The sequence below is a fragment of the Mustela lutreola genome, chromosome 4 (assembly GCF_030435805.1).
Source record: "Mustela lutreola isolate mMusLut2 chromosome 4, mMusLut2.pri, whole genome shotgun sequence".
Taxonomy (NCBI): domain Eukaryota; kingdom Metazoa; phylum Chordata; class Mammalia; order Carnivora; family Mustelidae; genus Mustela; species Mustela lutreola.
In genome coordinates, this window is record NC_081293.1 from 156,108,867 (window position 1) to 156,126,557 (window position 17,691).

At 41.9% G+C, this 17,691-nt stretch overlaps 1 protein-coding gene across 2 annotated transcripts in view; it reads left to right on the top strand.

Moving 5' to 3' along the window:
* The window catches only part of PLEKHA8 (pleckstrin homology domain containing A8), a 58,498-nt gene extending 41,468 nt beyond the window's left edge, over positions 1-17,030 (top strand). The window contains exons 13-14 of one of the 2 annotated variants that reach the window (XM_059171469.1): positions 2,529-2,590; positions 15,056-17,030. In XM_059171469.1, the coding sequence (XP_059027452.1) occupies positions 2,529-2,590; positions 15,056-15,181 (188 nt within the window). In that variant the 3' untranslated portion in view covers positions 15,182-17,030. Of the gene's footprint in view, positions 1-2,528; positions 2,591-7,593; positions 13,469-15,055 lie in introns of those variants that run through there. The other variant, XM_059171468.1, reaches the window with a different exon arrangement.
* Positions 17,031-17,691: the final 661 nt, after the last annotated feature.

Sequence of the window (17,691 nt, forward strand, 5' to 3'; positions counted from 1 at the left end):
ATTGTTACTCTAGCAGTTATCCATTTACAGAACGCCACTTTGTTAAGTGGCTGGCTCTTATAAGCCCAGGAGCTTCCTGAGGGCAGTGGACTGACTGATTTTAAATCACTCAAGGGTCTCCCCTGCCTTGCACAGTATGGGGTGTGTGATAGACCCTCATTCCATCATGAAGGTCCGCCAGCAGATTTTAAAGTCATTGAATTCCATCTATTTATTTAAAATGTCATTTAATACTTCACCTGGATAAAGATCACAAGAAATACAAAGTATTCCCACTATCTTATCTCTGTGGCTCACTTCATGAGTGAGCACCCATGACCTGTACAGTGTGTTGCCAGCCCAAATGGCTTCTTGGAAAGGATGGGTGGAAAGCTGATCATCTTCCTGATTTACCTCAGAGGCTGTGCTTACTATTTTCTGCCCATCTGCACTGTACACTTAGTGGGCCGGCAACCCTTTCTTCACTAAGGTCTTATACCACCTAAGTGTCCCTAATACCATCTTTCCCCTTAGACAACCAGATAAATTTTAACATTAGACGACTTACATTATGAGCACACCCTAAGTCTATTCAGACTGTTCTCCTAAGAAAATATGAAATTGAACCTTGAGCTTTGTCCTAAGAAAAAATGAAATTGAACTCTCTTTTAGGCTGTCTGTAAGAGTCTTCTCCATACTTGAACTTATTGGATGCTGGCATCTCCATCTATTCCTAAAACCTTAGATAACGAAAGAAATCTGTTATATTTCAAATGTGTAGTCTTCTTTTATACAAAATACAGATTATATTTTGTGCAAAGTTGAATTATGTACAATTGATAGTGGGGTAAGCTAAAAGTATTAATAAAGCCTCATCCAAATTTTAAAAAGAAAAGTTTAACAAGAATTAGCTAGAGGGAATAAGAAAAGCTAGAGGGCTTGAGTAAATTGTAAAGTGTGTTCAAGCTGCAGCCACAAGGCCAATAAAATGCAGATACCTGACATCCTTCGGCAGTATTCTGTCAGCCTCACTGTTGTTAACTGCATAAACTTGTGGCTGTGGTTTGGTGTCTGTTTTTCCATTATCTTAACATCTGCTCTTGTGATCATATGAAATATTTCCATATCCTATTATAATGTCACTTAAGCATTGATTGAATGGTGGCGGCACTTGTACTGGTGCTAAAACTAGGACATGAAAATCTTGTTCGGAATAAATTTTTTTTTTTAAAGATTATTTTTTTGACAGGGCAGGGGGAGAACATAAGCAGGGGAGGCAGGCAAATGGAGAGGGGGAAGAAGGCTTTCCACTGAGCAGGGAACCCAACACAGGGTTCAATCCCAGGACCCTGAGATCATGACATGAGCCAAAGGCAGATGCTTAACCGATTGAGCCACCCAGGCACCCCCGGAATAAAGTTTAGAGGTGATAAAGCATGAAGAAGGTTAAATGACCCCTGTGATATCCTATGTTATTACTTAGGAATGAGCACTCTGTAAACACTGGAGGTGCCACTTAGAAATGAAATGGAGCATTGGGACACCTGGGTGGCTCAGTTGGTTAAGCTGCTGCCTTCCGCTTGGGTCATGATCTGGACATCCTGGGATCGATCGAGTCCCACATCGGGCTCCTTGTCCAGCAGGGAGCCTGCTTCTCTCTCTCTCTGCCTCTGCCTGCCACTCTGCCTGCTTGTGCTCTCTCTATAACAAAATCTTAAAAAAAAAAAAAAAGAAAAGAAAAGAAATGGAGCATTGATACAAGTACACTGTGGTGATATAGATCTGTGCCTCCAGAAAATGCATTTCTTCCTATGGAAAAATTGGTTTTGAATTTTGCATGTGTTATTCAAAGTCTTTAGGAACACATCCCTTGCATAAAATGCAGTTATTTTGTTCTTGAGATTTTTTTTTTGTAATTAAAATTACTATATGCCAGTTTTTGAATCTCATTTTAAAACACATTGGAACAAAAATTATAGGTTTTTATCTTTAAAGTCTAGAATATGAATGAGTTACATTAATAGGTCTCACCAAGTACTTTACAACTAGCTTAGTAACTTTAAGCTGTTCTTTCGACAGTAGTTTTAAAGGTTTCTTGGTTTAATACTGTATATCCAGGGTCACAGGGACATCGAAGACAAGCATTTGACATCCTGGAATAGGATGTTAGAATTGAAGAGACTCAGATCAGGTTACAAAGAAGAAAACCAAGAGGACAGCTAAGGGATGGACATTTAGAGACCTGCATTTTTATATTCTTATAGTGTATTTTTCTCCAAATTTCTTCCCTCATTTTTTTATATGGAGGGAATTTTTCCCACTGTGGTAATAAACTGAAGTACAGATACATTTACACAAGGTAAGAGTGGAATTGTCTGTTTTTCTTTTAAAAAAAAAAATGGGGGGACATAATCTATTAATTAGACTTTTCTCGTCAGCTCGTAGTACCAGTAGGATCATGCTACCATGTACTTGAGGAAGGAGGTGCTACAAATAGCACATCAGATTCTGGTGAAATCGGGGCTCATGGAGTTTTTCTTCTTTTCAAGATAACGCATATGGTAAAACATTACGGCAACACCACGGCTGGGTGGTTCGAGGAGTTTTTGCGGTAAGTAATCCTCCTGCCTTCCAGTGTTCTGATGGTCCCAGCAAGATGTTTTGTTTGTTTCGTGTGCATGGCGTTTCTTTTGCTTTGTTTTCAAGAATAAGAACACAGTGTTGCCTATTTAAGTCTGAAGGTCTTTGTTGTATGGAAATGTTGGCAATAAAAAATGTTTAGACTGGAAAAGACTGTTAGCAAGCAAGCTTTTCCCTGGCCAGCTCCTGTGACTTTCAAAGATTATGTTTGCCTCTCTGATCAGTGCAGAGATAAGCAGGAAGCTGCCGAAAATTCTGCAGTGATGGGAGGCCCGTGTGGTGCCTTCAAGCTCATAGCTCCCTCTGCTGCCCGTTGTATTTGGTCCTGTTAATTCTCGGGTTTTAAATTGATTTTGTCTTCCACTTAGTCAAATTTTGGTTTTGAATATTAACTCAACTGGGCATGCCAGCAGCCAGGGCTTCTTTGAAACCTCTTCTTACTCAGTTTTTTGTTTGTTTGTTTGTTTCATTGTTGAATGTGTTTGTCTTCCACCTGTTTTGGCTCCTGTTACCCTGCTCCTCCTTCCTTCCCAGCATGTTGACCTAAGAAGACACACACCTGGGCATAAGTATCCCCTGCACAAAACAGTTAGCCTGCTTTTTTTTACCAGGCGTAGAGGGCACCTTTATGCCAGCAGTAATGCTCTGTGATTCTCCCAGCATCTCAGGAGAGGTCAGCCTTAGGTACAGCTGTGAAAAGGTAGAGCCTTGTGTAGCGGACACTAGCAAACACCGCCCAAGGTGAGTGTTCTGTGGCCAGTCATAAGGTAGAAATAACCTTGCACATGTCTTTCACTAATTTAAAGGATAAGAGACATTATTTGCCTGCAGTGAGAACTGTTTAGGTTATGATTTATTAGGGGATAGGTAAAGAACGGGGGAAGAATTGACAGTGGAAGAAGTAAGTTGTAGTGACATGAGATGTGTTTTGAGGGCATGGCAATGACTAGCTCCACACCCCGGCGCTCACTCAGCCAGAGCCAGCGCAGAAGAAGCTGCAGAGTGTCACACTTGCCTTCCGTGCGCCAGTCAGAATCCTCACCAGAGCTGCCGCTTGGCTGGCCCTATTCACAAGAAACTTAAATGTGGTGTTGTAGCTGTTGTTGTGGTCTAGAAGTCAGAGTTTAATCCTCAAATAGTAATGATCCAAGAGATGTTGCCTACAAGAATGCAAGTGTAGAGTTTTTACTAAAACTCTTTATTTCCTAAAGAGTTTATTTCCTTAAGAGTCTCTAAGAGGACTTTTCAATTCATAGCATTTTCCCCAGTATATAGTAATGTAAACTCATTTAAAAAATATAGAAATCATGGACGAATAAAAGAAAAAATTAAAATGTCCATAGTCTCACCACTCCATAATAACCATTTTAAACATTTTTGTGTTTTACCTTCTTAGCTTTTATTTTTATATATATTGACATATTCTTTTAATATTGTTCTATTTAATTTTATATATTTATCTAAATATATATCTCTTTATAGGTGTTTATATTTTTATACCTACATGTTACATTTGTAAAATTATTTTGCATACTCTGTATGTGTATGTACTTTTTTTATATTTACCTCGTAGTACAATTTTGTATTATTTTCCCCCCACTTAAAGATTCTATCATGGGCCATTTTTAAATGCCATAACGTCTTGGAAAATCATTATTTTTAGTGACTGGATAATATTTCCCTAGTATGGAGGTACCATGATTTATTTGCCAGGCCTCTGTGCTAGAAGTTTAAGCTGTTTCCAAGTCTGTTGTTACAAATACAACAGCATCCATTTACATGCATTTTTTACTAAAACTCTTTATTTCCTAAAAATAGGTTCCTAGAAGTGGAATTGTTATGTCTAATACCAAGAACTATTAGAACTTAGAATTTTGAGCACTTACCATGCACCAGCTGTGTTTTAAGTGCTTTACGTACGATTAGTAATCTCATAGTTGCAAAGTGTGTTCTCTTACTTACCCTGTCATAGACAAAGAAACTTTAACCGAAAGTTAAAAAGGAAGAACATTCTGAAGGCTCTTGATATTATTGCCAATAATTTTTAATAGTTGCTGGTTTCTAAGAAAATAGATTAGGTTGAGCATTTGCCAACAGCCATATTCACAGAAGAGCTAGATTGGCCCTTCCAGCCCCTCTCCTGTTATTCTGCAAGCCATTCCTACTGTAGAAAGTATACTGTTTCCCAGTGTGCTAAGTGATCAGCAGGGGGCAGAGTCATTAACTGCTTTCAGTTGCTCAGGGAAACATCTTTTTCACTCCAGGAATTTGAGTCATTTACCAGCCAAAAAGTGAACTTTTATCTTCAGGCCGTTGTAATTCACAGGACGGTTGCAGTGCACAGGATGGAAGCCCAGGCCAGGCTCTAACTCTGGCATGCGTCCTAACCATTTGTCGTTTGACCTTTTTGGTTTCCTCCTCAGTTGAGTTCAATCACTGGTTCCCAAGTAGACTTGGCTACATCACAGACCCCTAGGAACCTTTGAGAAATACTTTTTGAGAAAACTTTTCACAGATTATATTGTACCTAAATACATGTGCAGAGAGCTTAATTTGTTTTTTTAATCAAAAAGCTCAAAAAGGTTTTAACAAAAAATAGCTGTCCCTACCTTCTGTCCATACCTTCCCAGATTCACTCCAACGAGGCTGCCACTTTCAACTACTGTGACTGTTTCTCCAGTACCTCCAAAATCCTAACAATGTTTGCTGTTCTTTTTGGCCTTACCCATTTTAGTCATTAAGATTGACTTTCTGTTATTATTAGAATTTAGCTTTCTTTGACCTCACTATCACTATCTCCCTTCCCCTGGCTCTACCTTCTCAATGTAATTACATCACAAGTTAACATGATGAAGATGAGCCAAAATTCTATGGGCCTTTTTTTCCTATACAGGTTTTGTATTTTCCTCTGCGTTATCAAATCTCTCAAATCACCATCATTCGGAACCCATAGATGCCATAGATGTATAATGTTATCTGTGTTGCTTTTTTTTTTTTCTTGAAGACTTCCCTTCCAGAACTTTCTAAACTCAATGCCAATCTTAATTAGCTCTTCAGGCCTGTTGTACTGCTATGCATTAAGCTCTCCTTTACAAGTTTTCCTGTGCTGAATCTCTATCTCACACTAACTTCCCAGGCTCTATTACTTTCCTATTTCTTGATCCTCTCCCTTGTTTTAGTTGTGTCTTCTAGTTGCTTCCTAGAAGTGGTACAAGGGAGCTAAACTTCTGAGTTCTTACATACCTGAAAATGTCTTTATTCTGCACTTTTCTAGAGTGATGCTTTGGTTTGTATAGAATTCTAGGTTAAGGGGCGCCTGGGTGGCTCAGTGGGTTAAGCCACTGCCTTTGGCTCAGGTCATGATCTCGGGGTCCTGGGATCGAGTCCCGCATCGGGCTCTCTGCTTAGCAGGGAGCCTGCTTCCTCCTCTCTCTCTCTGCCTACTTGTGATCTCTCTCTGTCAAATAAATAAATAAAATCTTAAAAAAAAAAAAAAAGAATTCTAGGTTAATAATAATTTTCTTTCAATTTTGAAGGCATTCCTCTGTTGTCCTTTAGCTTCTACTGTTGCTACCGTAGACTCTAATGACATTCTAGTTCCTGTTCCATTGTATATAAACTGCCCCCAAATCACCTTCTGGCTGCTTCCAGGATCTTTATCGCTACATTCTAAAATTTCATGATATTCTCCTTTTAGTCTTTATCATTCATTTTGCTGAGCACTGGGTAGGTCTTTAAATCTGAAGACTGATATCCTTCAGTTCTAGGAAATTTTGTCATATTATTCTTTACATAATCGCCTTCCTTTCATTCTCTGCTCTCTCCCGTGTACTTCTGCCATTATTTGAGTATTTGGTACATATCATAAAGTGGGCTGAATATGTGATACATATTCCATTAATCTTTCAAATAAGAAAATTGATACCAACCCTTTCTACAGATGAGGAAATGGAGGTTTTAAGAGGTTAAGGAGCTTGTTTAAATTTCTCAGGCTAACATGGCAAAAGTTTGGGATTCAAGTCCAGGTCTCCTTCATCCAAGCCTGTGCTTTGACCACTGCCAGATCATGCCAGGCACTCTCCAGCTGCAAAAAGGGGGTGTGGCTCGATTCTCAAAGACTTTTAAAGAATAAGGAAGCTTAAGAAAGAGTGTGGAGTAATTAATTCAAGATTCCATAGTCTCCAGCACTGTCAGCAGCGCCAGTCCGGTGGATCCCAGATAGCAGATTTGGGCAGGCTTAGGGGAGAGCTGGCCTACAAAGGGAAGAGAGCTATCCAGAGTCTAGGAGTCGTTCCATCAGGGAAGTGGGTTGGTGTGGCAACGTGGTGGAAAAACACAGAGTCGCTCCTAAGTTCAGATCCTGGTCCTGACAGTCATTAGCTGTATAATGTTCATCTGTAAAAGGGGGATATCAACTGCACAGGGTCCTTCTATACATTAACTGGGGCCAAATATGCCATAGCATTGGTGCACTGGCAAACAACAAATGTGAGCTCCCTTCCGTTTTAGAAGATTCAAGGGTGCAGAGGAAATATTATCCATGCAGGGAGAAAGAGAGATAGGCAAAGAAGTCTATCTGGAGGAGGGACACAAATGAGATGCCCAGGAAGCCTGGCCACGTGGGAACACGACTGTGGGAGCAACATGTATGCAGGTGGATTCTGAGGACGCAAAGAGAATAGTCTGGATCACACCATGCATGAAGAGGGGGCTTTTCTCAAACTCTTTTTTCTCTCAGCATTCCCTGATTTGTTGGCGTCGTTCATCCCCAGGATGGCCCAAGTATACGCTTGCTTCTTCCAGCCTTAGAATCGGTTGTGTTGGTGTTTGAAATATGCATGGATTGGAAGGTGTATTCCTGCTGTTTTACTCTTGCTGTGCTCTCTCTGTGTACGTGTGAGTGTGTGTGCATGTGTGCACTTGGGCGATAGCGAGAGCCATGCAGCGAGATTCTCATGGGCAGCTCTTTTGCAGTTAGCTCTGAGGGCAGCTCCATCCTATGAAGACTTTGTCGCCGCATTAACCATAAAGGAAGGCGACCACCAGAAAGCAGCCTTCAGTGTTGGGATGCAGAGGGACCTCAGCCTCTACCTCCCCGCCATGGAAAAGCAGCTGGCGATCCTGGACACTTTATACGAGGTCCACGGACTGGAGTCTGACGAGGTGGTATGACGTCTGCAGGACCGCGCCGCCTCCTAACTTCAGGGAATAAAGTCTGCTAAAGTGTTTTGTTGCCCTGCTTAATTTCCAGCAGCAGCTTCAGCTCTCTCCAACCCCTTCCTCGGGATGGAGAGGAGGCAAAGCCTAGTGCTTTTATATATAATTTTTTTAAATGCATATGTCTTTTGTGTGTTTAAAAATCAAGGTGCTATATATTTCAGTTCAAAGGGCCTCCTGGAAACCAAATCATAGCTGTTATATTAGACTTGAACAGCAAGTGTAAGAGCAGATTTAACAAATTAATTTGTTGGTATTGTGTTTTATTTTTACCCTTTAGTTCTAATGGGCCTCCCAAACCCAAGCTGAAAATGAGCAAATACTGTATCAAGGACTACAACACATAGCCAGTGCTTCAGTCAACTTAGACTAAAAACTGGGGGGAAGCTAAGTCACTTTGTGGAAGCTATTGAAATGTGGAGTCTGGTATTCCTAGACATTCAGAGAATCCTCTTCTTCATGGTTCTGTCAGCAAGAAGAGCCTGTGTCGTCCAGGTGTTCGCGGCACTGGTGTGGGCCTGTCCATATGGGAGGAGGAAGATACAAGGAGCGCCATCCCTATTTATCTGAGGGGAGACTGCAGCTCCTATACCCAACCCCACGGTGGAGGACAGCATGGCAGTGACGCAGCTTGTCACCCGAGATGACCCCTATTCAGTGCTTTGCCAGCGTGCTTTCCCAGGCATCATCTGACTTGGACATTACAGTGAAACTGACATCCAAGCTTATTGTCCATTTCAGAAGTAAGGTTGGGAAGTTGAGGGATGCGGGTCACTCCAGAGTGTGATCTGGACCACCTCTGCATCAAAATCACATGCTTCTTCAAAAAGCAAATTCCCCATCATTATATGTTTATAAAAAAATTTAAAAATTCAAAAAAAAGAAAGCAAATTTCCAGGCTTTACCCCCACCTGAAGGACCAGAGTAGCGGGGGTGGGACTTAGGAATCTGCATTTGAATAAAATATAGTGATTCTTTTGCACCCAGGGTTGAAGAACCCCAAGATTAAATTCTAGTTTAAATTCTAGTTCACAGGACTCCCCATCTTCCACATGAACTAAATGATAGGTCCCTTTTTCCCCCAAAAATGGAAATTGTATTTCCATTGAAATACAATAGTTAAAGGGAGAGCGAGAAATGGAGCAAGTTTGCTCACAGTTTTCTTGATTGAACTGGTCTCAGCGCCCAGCTAGCAGGCTTCGGCATCAGATTCAGAGACCACAGTTCCGAATGTGCAAAATGATCAATCCTGGTATAGCCGCCAGTAGCACACAGCAAGCCTAAGACAGTTGCTCATCAATCTCAAAAGCTTTGGGACTGTGTCCAGATTTAAAGGTGGGATTTAAACTTGGATCCAGCAACCCTGGGTAGGCATTCTCCTGAAAAGTGTGTGATACCAGGAATCTCTAGTAGGCCAAGGTGCCAAGAGTGGGCATGGGTGGGAAGTCACGGTGGCTTCCCCACCGGGGGCTGCTTCCTTCTAGTAGCTAGAGGAAAAGTTCCAGCAGGAGGTAGTGCCCCAGAGTTCCTTCAAAGGACGCAGGTGAATGCTACCTGAGCAGCCCCTAAGATGATACTTTTCCTAGGGCAAAGAGAACCCACTCTTTAGGCAAAGACTGACATAGAGAGGGGTTTTGATTTTGTCTTTTGTTTGTCCTTAAACAAATTGGCATTCACTTAGCTCGGGTTAATGAAACAGGTACTCCACTCACTAAGGACCTTTGGAAAATGCTTAAACTTAGAAAAATGAATGTTTTAAGGCTGGGGAAAACAGTGCTAAAATAATATTGATTCTTTTGTATTTTAGCACTTGCTGTTGACAACTGCTGAGGGGGGTATGTCATTTCCCCCCACTCCCACGAGTAGTTAGTGTGGATATCCTCTGATTAGTGTGAGTATGATGGCAGAACTAGAGGATAACTCAGACTTCCTGTCCTTGACCTAGCCTTCTAAAAGGAAAAAAAGAAAAAAAACAGCCAGTCTTTGCTTGAACCTTGAATGAGGACACTTTAGGCATTATACTGTTGGGAGAGGATGTCCCCAGGAGACATCCTGCCCCCCCATCACCTCAAGTAAACTCTGTGGGCTCTTAGAAAAGGGGCAGGCACACAAAACCACTGCAGATTGGCCACCGAGGCTCCCGGTACACACAGAAAGCAAGCTGCTCGGCATCATCCTTTTACATGTATTTAGGTACTGCCTTGGTTTATAGACTTCCGTTTTCTGGGGAAGAAGAGTTTAGTATTATCTAGGATCCTTGGGAACCCAGATCAGGGTAGCTTCAATAACTTGAATAGGTTATATTTTGTACTCCCTCTTTTCCCACCCCTATAGAAAGGTTTTTGATAGGTACATTCCTCGCTGGAGTGTGTTCAGTTTGCCTGAGAGGTATAAAGCTTGGAGAGTCCTAAATAACAGCTTAGATTAGGTGATATACAGGTGATAAATTCAACTTGGCCTGAAGTTTGGCACAGTCAGAGCTTCCTCCTGGAGCTATGGCATTAGCTTCTAGTTCAAGTACTAATCTGCAGTATCGCCTAAGATGGGAACAAAGAGAAAAGATAGTTAAGACCTTTTCTGCATGATCCTCCAAGGTTTCTGGAACATCTCAGCTTTCTTCCCCCAAGACAGTGAGAGGAGATGAAAACACTAGTCTGCCTGTGGACAGAGGAATCACCTTGCTTTCGTTCCTCGGAACATTTTTAGGAGTCCTTTTTTAGAGTAACCTTTAGAGAGATCTGGAAGAAAAAGGTTAATTTGTCTTCTAGGAATTAGTAGAAGCTAATAAGTAACATTTGGATAATCCTTACAAAGTGCTTGCAAAGACATAATTTCATCATATGCGCACTTCTTCCCACAGGAGAAGCCAGACTTTACATGTAGGAGGGATCGACGTGTAGTTGTCCAGTGGAACAAAAATCCTTTCAGCGATGGCAAGTTTTTTGTCCTTTGAAAGTAAATTTGATTTGTTATAGATAGCTAATCCTGATGAAAAATGTTAAGTGAGAGGGATACCTTTTGGGGGCAAAACCAACTTATGACTCTGAGGTGGAGATGGTTCTCTCGTCAGCTCTTGATTCGGCCCTGTAGGGGGTTCTGGAAGCAGGGCTCTCAGGATGTGGAACATCTCCGTCCCCACGGACTGGACTTGGAAAGGCAGTGTTCATTAGGATGTGTAAGTGGTGGCTTGGGGCACCTTGTCATCATTCTTTGCATGTCATTCTGAACATAAAGCTTCCTCAAATGTCAGTTTGCACACAAAGGGGTATCTGAACTCCAGAATTCAGCCTCATTGCTTCCCTCCCCTGTTTTCTCTTATGAAAGATTGCCTGCAGAGCCCCCTCCAAGCACCAGATCCGAGCACCAAATCCATGCCCCGTCTTAGCTATTCCACCCCAGCCCCCCCGCAGCATCCCCAAACATGTATGCGGGGCACCCAGTACAGACCTAGCCCAGGGTGAGGTGTCAGTAAGTGCGGGTTCTGTTCCTCTCTTGGACTTCGGGAGCTTCTCTAAAGACCCTCCGTTCCCACACGTAGCTGGGAAGCAGGTAGCACCATGTGCGGCAAATGCCCTCTCCTCCATTGAGCGCTGCTGGGAAAGTATTTGGGCTTCTCTTTTTAACTCTTAATTGGACGTATGTAGATGTCCCAAAAGTTAGTGCTTTCAACTTTACATTTCGCAACAGTGCTTTTAACTAAGAAAAATGCATGGTAGGAATCAGTATTTCTTAAGTAAGAGGCATCGTATTAAGGAGACTTAGTCTGATGATGAAAGTCATATATGTGAAGAAACGTCATTTAAGCAGTGAGTCAGACGGTCACGAACAATATAAGGTGATGTGAGGCGACTTTCAGAAAGAAAATTATTTTTATGGTTTTTTCTATTTAAACGACTACATCCCACAAGCAGTTGGTTACTTAATGGTGCATTTCTGAATCATTGATTAAAATCAGTTGCTTCTGGTTTTAGTCCTGGGTTTTACAACTCTTCAGCTTCCTATTCTGATGTTTTGTGTGTATGTGTGTTTTTGTTTTTGTTTTTAAGGTAGATGACCAACCTTTTTTACATTTTTAGATTTAGAATTTGTAAGTAAAGTATATTTTATGCTATCATTCTGTGAGCTTAACTGATGTGATTGGTCGTAGAGGGCCTGACATCAGATGCTCTCTGTGATGTGGCATGGTCTGTACATCAGCATCAGCGTGTATGGTAAATCTGTCCGTGTGAGGTGTCTATAGAGGGCTTTATTTGGAAATACGTTCTGCTTCTGGACGTCCCTTTGTAACCTGCAGTTGCTTACTCAGGGCTTTCATAATAATGACATAAAAAGATATTCAGTAGCTGTCTAACAGTATTTTAAGACTGCTTATCAATTACAAGGTTGTTAGGGATCATTCAACAATTCCACGAACATACTGTTCACCAGACCATCTCTGTAAACACTCCTGGTCCCCTCCCGTCACAGCCAGTAGTCGTGTGTACAGAGACCATTTGCATGATTTCTTGTTGCACTGCTGCACTAAGGCACTCCAGGGCATGGTTCAGTGATCAGTGGCGGTATGGTTGACGCATGCATTGATCTTTCTCCCCCACTGTTTTTATATAGCCTTTCATTAAAAGGAACAACAACAACAAAAAAAAAAAACTACGACTCTGTAATGCAAAAGTTTGCAAGATTTTTCTGGTTTTTAATGGCTTTTTAATCACTTCTCTTTCAGAATGAATAGGTGTTTTCTGCTAAGCTATATGAGAACCCAAGAAAGAGATCCTGCTTGTTTTAAGCACCATTCTTTCTAGTACATAGGTTTTAAAGTGTGGTCAGTGTTTCTTCCCTGAACTTTATAAACAGCAACTACCCTGGGATGGCTGGCACCCCTTGCAAAACGGATGAGGTCACAGACTCCTGTGTATGTATCTCTCCAAAGGTGTGTGTGGATTCAGGGATGACAAGAAGGGTGATAGAAGTATTCTGTCGCTTCCAGAAGGCTAATGAGCCAGTGTCGTGGCATGTTTGGTGTCTGAGTCCCTAGTGTCATGACAGTTTCACTAGAATGTCAGTAAACAGCCCAACTACCTCACGTGAAATTGGCTGTGGACAATCTGTGTCAGATGAGACATGCATTTAAGGTTGACTTAATCTGGTTAGTAGATTGGACAAAATGATGTCTCTATAAAGAAGAAAAACATTAGACCAGATGCCAAAGGCTACAATGTACATAGATTTCCTTGGATTAATTTTGTAAGTCAGTGTTGAATTCCAACCCCAGTATTCTTATCGCGAGTGTTTGTGGTCTCATAGATCTGTGCACTTTGAATACCTGTCACATGCAGTCTGTGTTAACTGTCCTTGTCCTAAAGCATTTTGAATGAGCAGCATAATGACAGTAGAAAGCAAGTGTCAAGTAGTTTGTTGGTTTGTTAATTTTAATGGGCTTTTATTTAGAATAATGTATTGGAGCCATTGGGGACCAACCAGTGAATGAGAATTTCATGTTTAATTTTCATGTAAAACTCTGTCCGAGTCCTTACTCTATATCTTGTGGGGAGGGTTTTACTTTTTTGGCAAAAATATTTGAAAACATCTGTCAGATTTTATATTCGTTAGTTATAATAAACTTATTTTTAAAGTATTTTATCAAGTGCTTCTCTTAAAGACATTTGTGTGCATTTCTGCTTAATTGAATACGCCAATGATAAGTATCATTTGTGGAACGCATACTGTTTGCTGGGCGTCATTTTAAGCCCTTTACAATATTAACACACTTAATCGTCCTACTCACTCTGTAAGGCCAGTCCTGTTTTTATCCTCAAATCATAGATGAGAAGACTCAGGTGCCGACTGAGGGAAGCCCCTTGCCTAAGACCCCACAGCTGTTAGGGAGGAGAATCAGGCTACAAACTCAAGCCGCCTTGCTCCAAAATCTATATAAAACTGGTTAAAACTGAGCGCTTAGGTGGCTCAGTCAGTTAAGTGTCCAACTCTTGGTTTCGGCTCAGGTCATGATCTCAGGATTGTGGATCAAGCCCCGTGTCAGGCTCTGTGCAACAGAAATCTGCTTGGATTTTCTCTCCTCTGCCCCTCCCCCCACTCTTGCTTGCTATCTCTCTCTCTCTCTCTCTCTCTCTCTCTCTCTGTCTTTCTCTGTAACTCAAATAAATAAATCTTTTTAAAAAGCTGGTTGGAACCTAAACAAAAATTAATTTTGAAACACAAAAAGACCACTAATGGCATTGCCATGGACGTTCCTATTCTAGAAAGACTAGCTCCTTTCATGGTGGCTGTGTTCTTTGGTCTGGTTTAACTGTTTTCAGAGAAACCACAAATGCAGTTGATGAGAAAGATGAATTTGTTATACATAACATTTGCGTGGTTTTGTGATTAATTTTACATTCAGTAGTTGGTACTTTGGGGCCTAAATCACTTGATGCCAAAGTAGGGTTGAACCTGTTGGGTTTTTTTCTGTCTTGTGTGCTTGTCGGTGGGTGTTAAGATACCTGCAGATAGATCTGCGTGGCTGGAATTGGGGTGCTGCCCTGTCCACCCGTGTATCGCCCACATGAGGCCTTCTCTCCGGCCACCTCTTTAAATACATGAGCCGAGACAATTAGATGTGGAGGAAACCGGATGAAAGGAAGGGGAGAAAGTGAAGAAGTGAAGTGTGGTAGGTGCTTGAGCCCAAGAAGTCGGCTGGAGTGGCCATTTTGAGCCACATGCAAGAGAAGCAGGTCCCACTGAGGAACTGTGTAGTCTCCAGGACACTCACAGACTTTCTCTGAAGGCCAGCTTTCCTTTCTGGAGGCCTGTTTCCTGCCCTGCAATTCCTTCCCTGGGGAAACCTGGACCTTTACCTCACAGCCCCCAACCCTTTTGCTTACACTGCCTCTGGTGGGCTTCTGTCCTTTGAAACAGTCATTATAATGAGCATCTGTGTCTTTGTTCCACACCCAATATGGGCAAATCTTAAAGAAAAAACAAAGTGACATTCATTGAAGAACCACCACCACTGTCCTCCTTGCTGTATAAAATGTGAGTGCCTGTCCGTACCTGAAGGCAGTCTGTACGAGCTCTGCTTGTTCTAAGTTATAGATACGTTCCCCCACAGAACTCTAGGAGCTTTTTTGTAATGGCTTTGTTCTTAGAAATCTTAAACATCCGTGCTGCCAGAGATGGCTGTGGGAGGACCTGCTCACTCTCCTGCCTTCACTCCATCTACCAGGAGCAGCACATTCAGCTCCCCACTCTGGAGTACTTGGGAGCCATGAAAAGAGAAGCTTCCTGGAGGTTGAACCAAAGTGTGTTCAAAAAGGGACCACGCTTGACTGTCCTGAGTTCCAGTGGGTAGGAGAGTAGAGCAGCCTCATGATCGTGAGGGACCATGTACAGAGAGGCCACCTCTTCTGCTTGCCATTCTAGAACCTGAATACTGGTGCATTTTCTGCCTGATCTAATGTTCTGCAATAACATGGGTTCACCTGGAAAATCTGTGCTTAGTGGCCGTGATGGAGAAACCAAAAGAGCAATTAGGACTGGTACCATCCTAAAGGTGATATTTTAATTTATTCTTACATTCGCATGTGTCCATCAGCTGTCTGAGACCTTTTATACAAGCACACGTCACATGTGTATGTGCATTTTCATGCGCACACACACACACACACACACACCCTGACCCTCACCGTCACCATCCTTCTTTCCAGAGGCACAAAGTGGAGATGAAATGCCGCCTTTGGAGCAGGGTGGTTTGGGTGGATAGAGAATTGATGAGTGCGTATGGTCTGACATCAGAGCACTGGGGACACAAACCACATTTGGGCAGTTTGCTGGGGAATCACATCTCCTTTTTCAGAGTACAGAATTGTCACACCATTGCTAACACTGTGTGGCCAATTTTTAGGGCTTTTCGCTTTGATTTGACAGTCTAAGTTGTCATAACGTTTTTAGATGTTTTAAAAGTCAGATCTTGCTTCAGGGTTCAACATTCCCCCGACCTTTCCCCTGACCATTACATGTCACTGACCAAGTCTTTCCCTGGGTTTTGTGAATCACGGGGACACGTGGGGTGACTTTCTGCCTGGTTCCTCCTGATTGAGACCTGGCTCTCACTTCCTTTCCTGAAAACATGCTAAATGTATTCATCTCCAGCAAGCAGCTTCCTTGTAGACAATCCTTAAATTACACTTCAGGTGTAGGTCACTCACCCGGGCTGTGGTCTTATCTCCACAAGAACCCCATGCCTCCTGATCTTCCACCCTTGAATGTCCTACCTTCCTCTGAAAGCCCAGGTCCAAACTTCGTTGCCATTTAAGTCAGTAGTGTCACTGTAATGCCAGTCTTGGGCATGAAATTCTGACGCCCCAAGCTCCTGCTCAAATCCACTCTCTCCACCTACTTGGTTATGAAGACCTGTCTCAGCCTCCAAGGCTACAGCCTTGACCTCTGAATTTGGTGATCTTTCAACTGATCTACCACTGCCTTCCAAATCTGAAAACTATAACTCCATGCCATGGTTCAGGTTCCTGAACTTTGAGTGCCTTTCCCCTGGGCCCTTCCTCAAAGCCCAGACTGAACCTCTCCTCAGAAACTACCCCACACAATAAATCCCAGCCATCAGTTTCACCTCTTCACCTCCTATATTTGTAAACAATACTGCATGAATTAGAGCTTAGGGATGGGAAGCATGACTCCAGGGGAATTAGACTAATTTTTTGATGTCTGTTTTTGCTTATTGGTTGTAGCCCCTTACTCACTAAATCATGAACTTCACCTTGTCCAAGTCAGAGCACCAGCACCCGCCAGTGCCTGCCTTCCCCATGGGAGGATTCTAAAACTGTCTTAGAGGTTGGGCATTAACTCACAGGGTGTTCCCTGGTTCCTTCAGATGTGTTAGTTCCATTATCCAGCTAGATAAAAAATATTTGAAGCAAAACCACGCACATCTCTTCTTTCCTGCTTCCTTTGCTACTCAAAAAATACTCTGAGTGCCTCACCACTCAGAGAATAAATAATTTGTGGTTTTTACATTTTGCCTCTGTTAATACCGATAAAAAAATGTTTTTTGAATGGTGCTTATGTGTATCAAATTATGAACAATTAGAAGGCAAAGTCCAGCTCATGGTTTTCAGCTTTGCTTGTATGTTTAAGTAAATCACTAGAAAATTAAAAAATAAAAAATAAAAAATACCAATGTCTAAGCTTCTCCTGATCACTTTAATCTGGCTCTGAAATGCAGCTTGTCACTTGTATTGGTAAAATCTCCCCAGTGTTCTGATTTGCAGCCCAGACTGAGAACCCAGAGCTGCTGGTTTAGACGTTTAAAATTGTGCTTTGTGGGGGTACCTGGCTGGCTCACTCAGTAGGGCATGTAACTCTTAATCTCAGAGCCCTGAGTTTAAGCCCCATGTTGGGCATGGAGCCTAGATTTAAAAAATTTAAAGATTTATTTATTTATTTTAGATTGAGAGTGGGGAGGGGCAGAGTAAGAGGGAGAGAAAGAATCTGGAGCAGACTCCCTGCTGAACAGAGAGTCCAACGCTGGGCTCAATTGCATGACCCTGAGATCATGACCTGAGCCAAAATCAAGAGTTAGATGCTTAACCAACTGAGTACCCAGGTGCCTTAAAAAAATTTTTTAAATCTTTTTAAAAATTAATAAAATTGTGCTTTGGGTTTTTTTTAAGGCCACATCACAGAATCTCTATCCCCTAGAACCTGACAAAATGAACTACCAAAATAAGTAAGAAGTTTTAAAGGTGAAAATCAGTTTGAAAAATATATATATATATATATATATTTTTTTTTTCTGTTCCTTCTGCTGGTGAAAATATATATATATATAAAATATATATATATTTT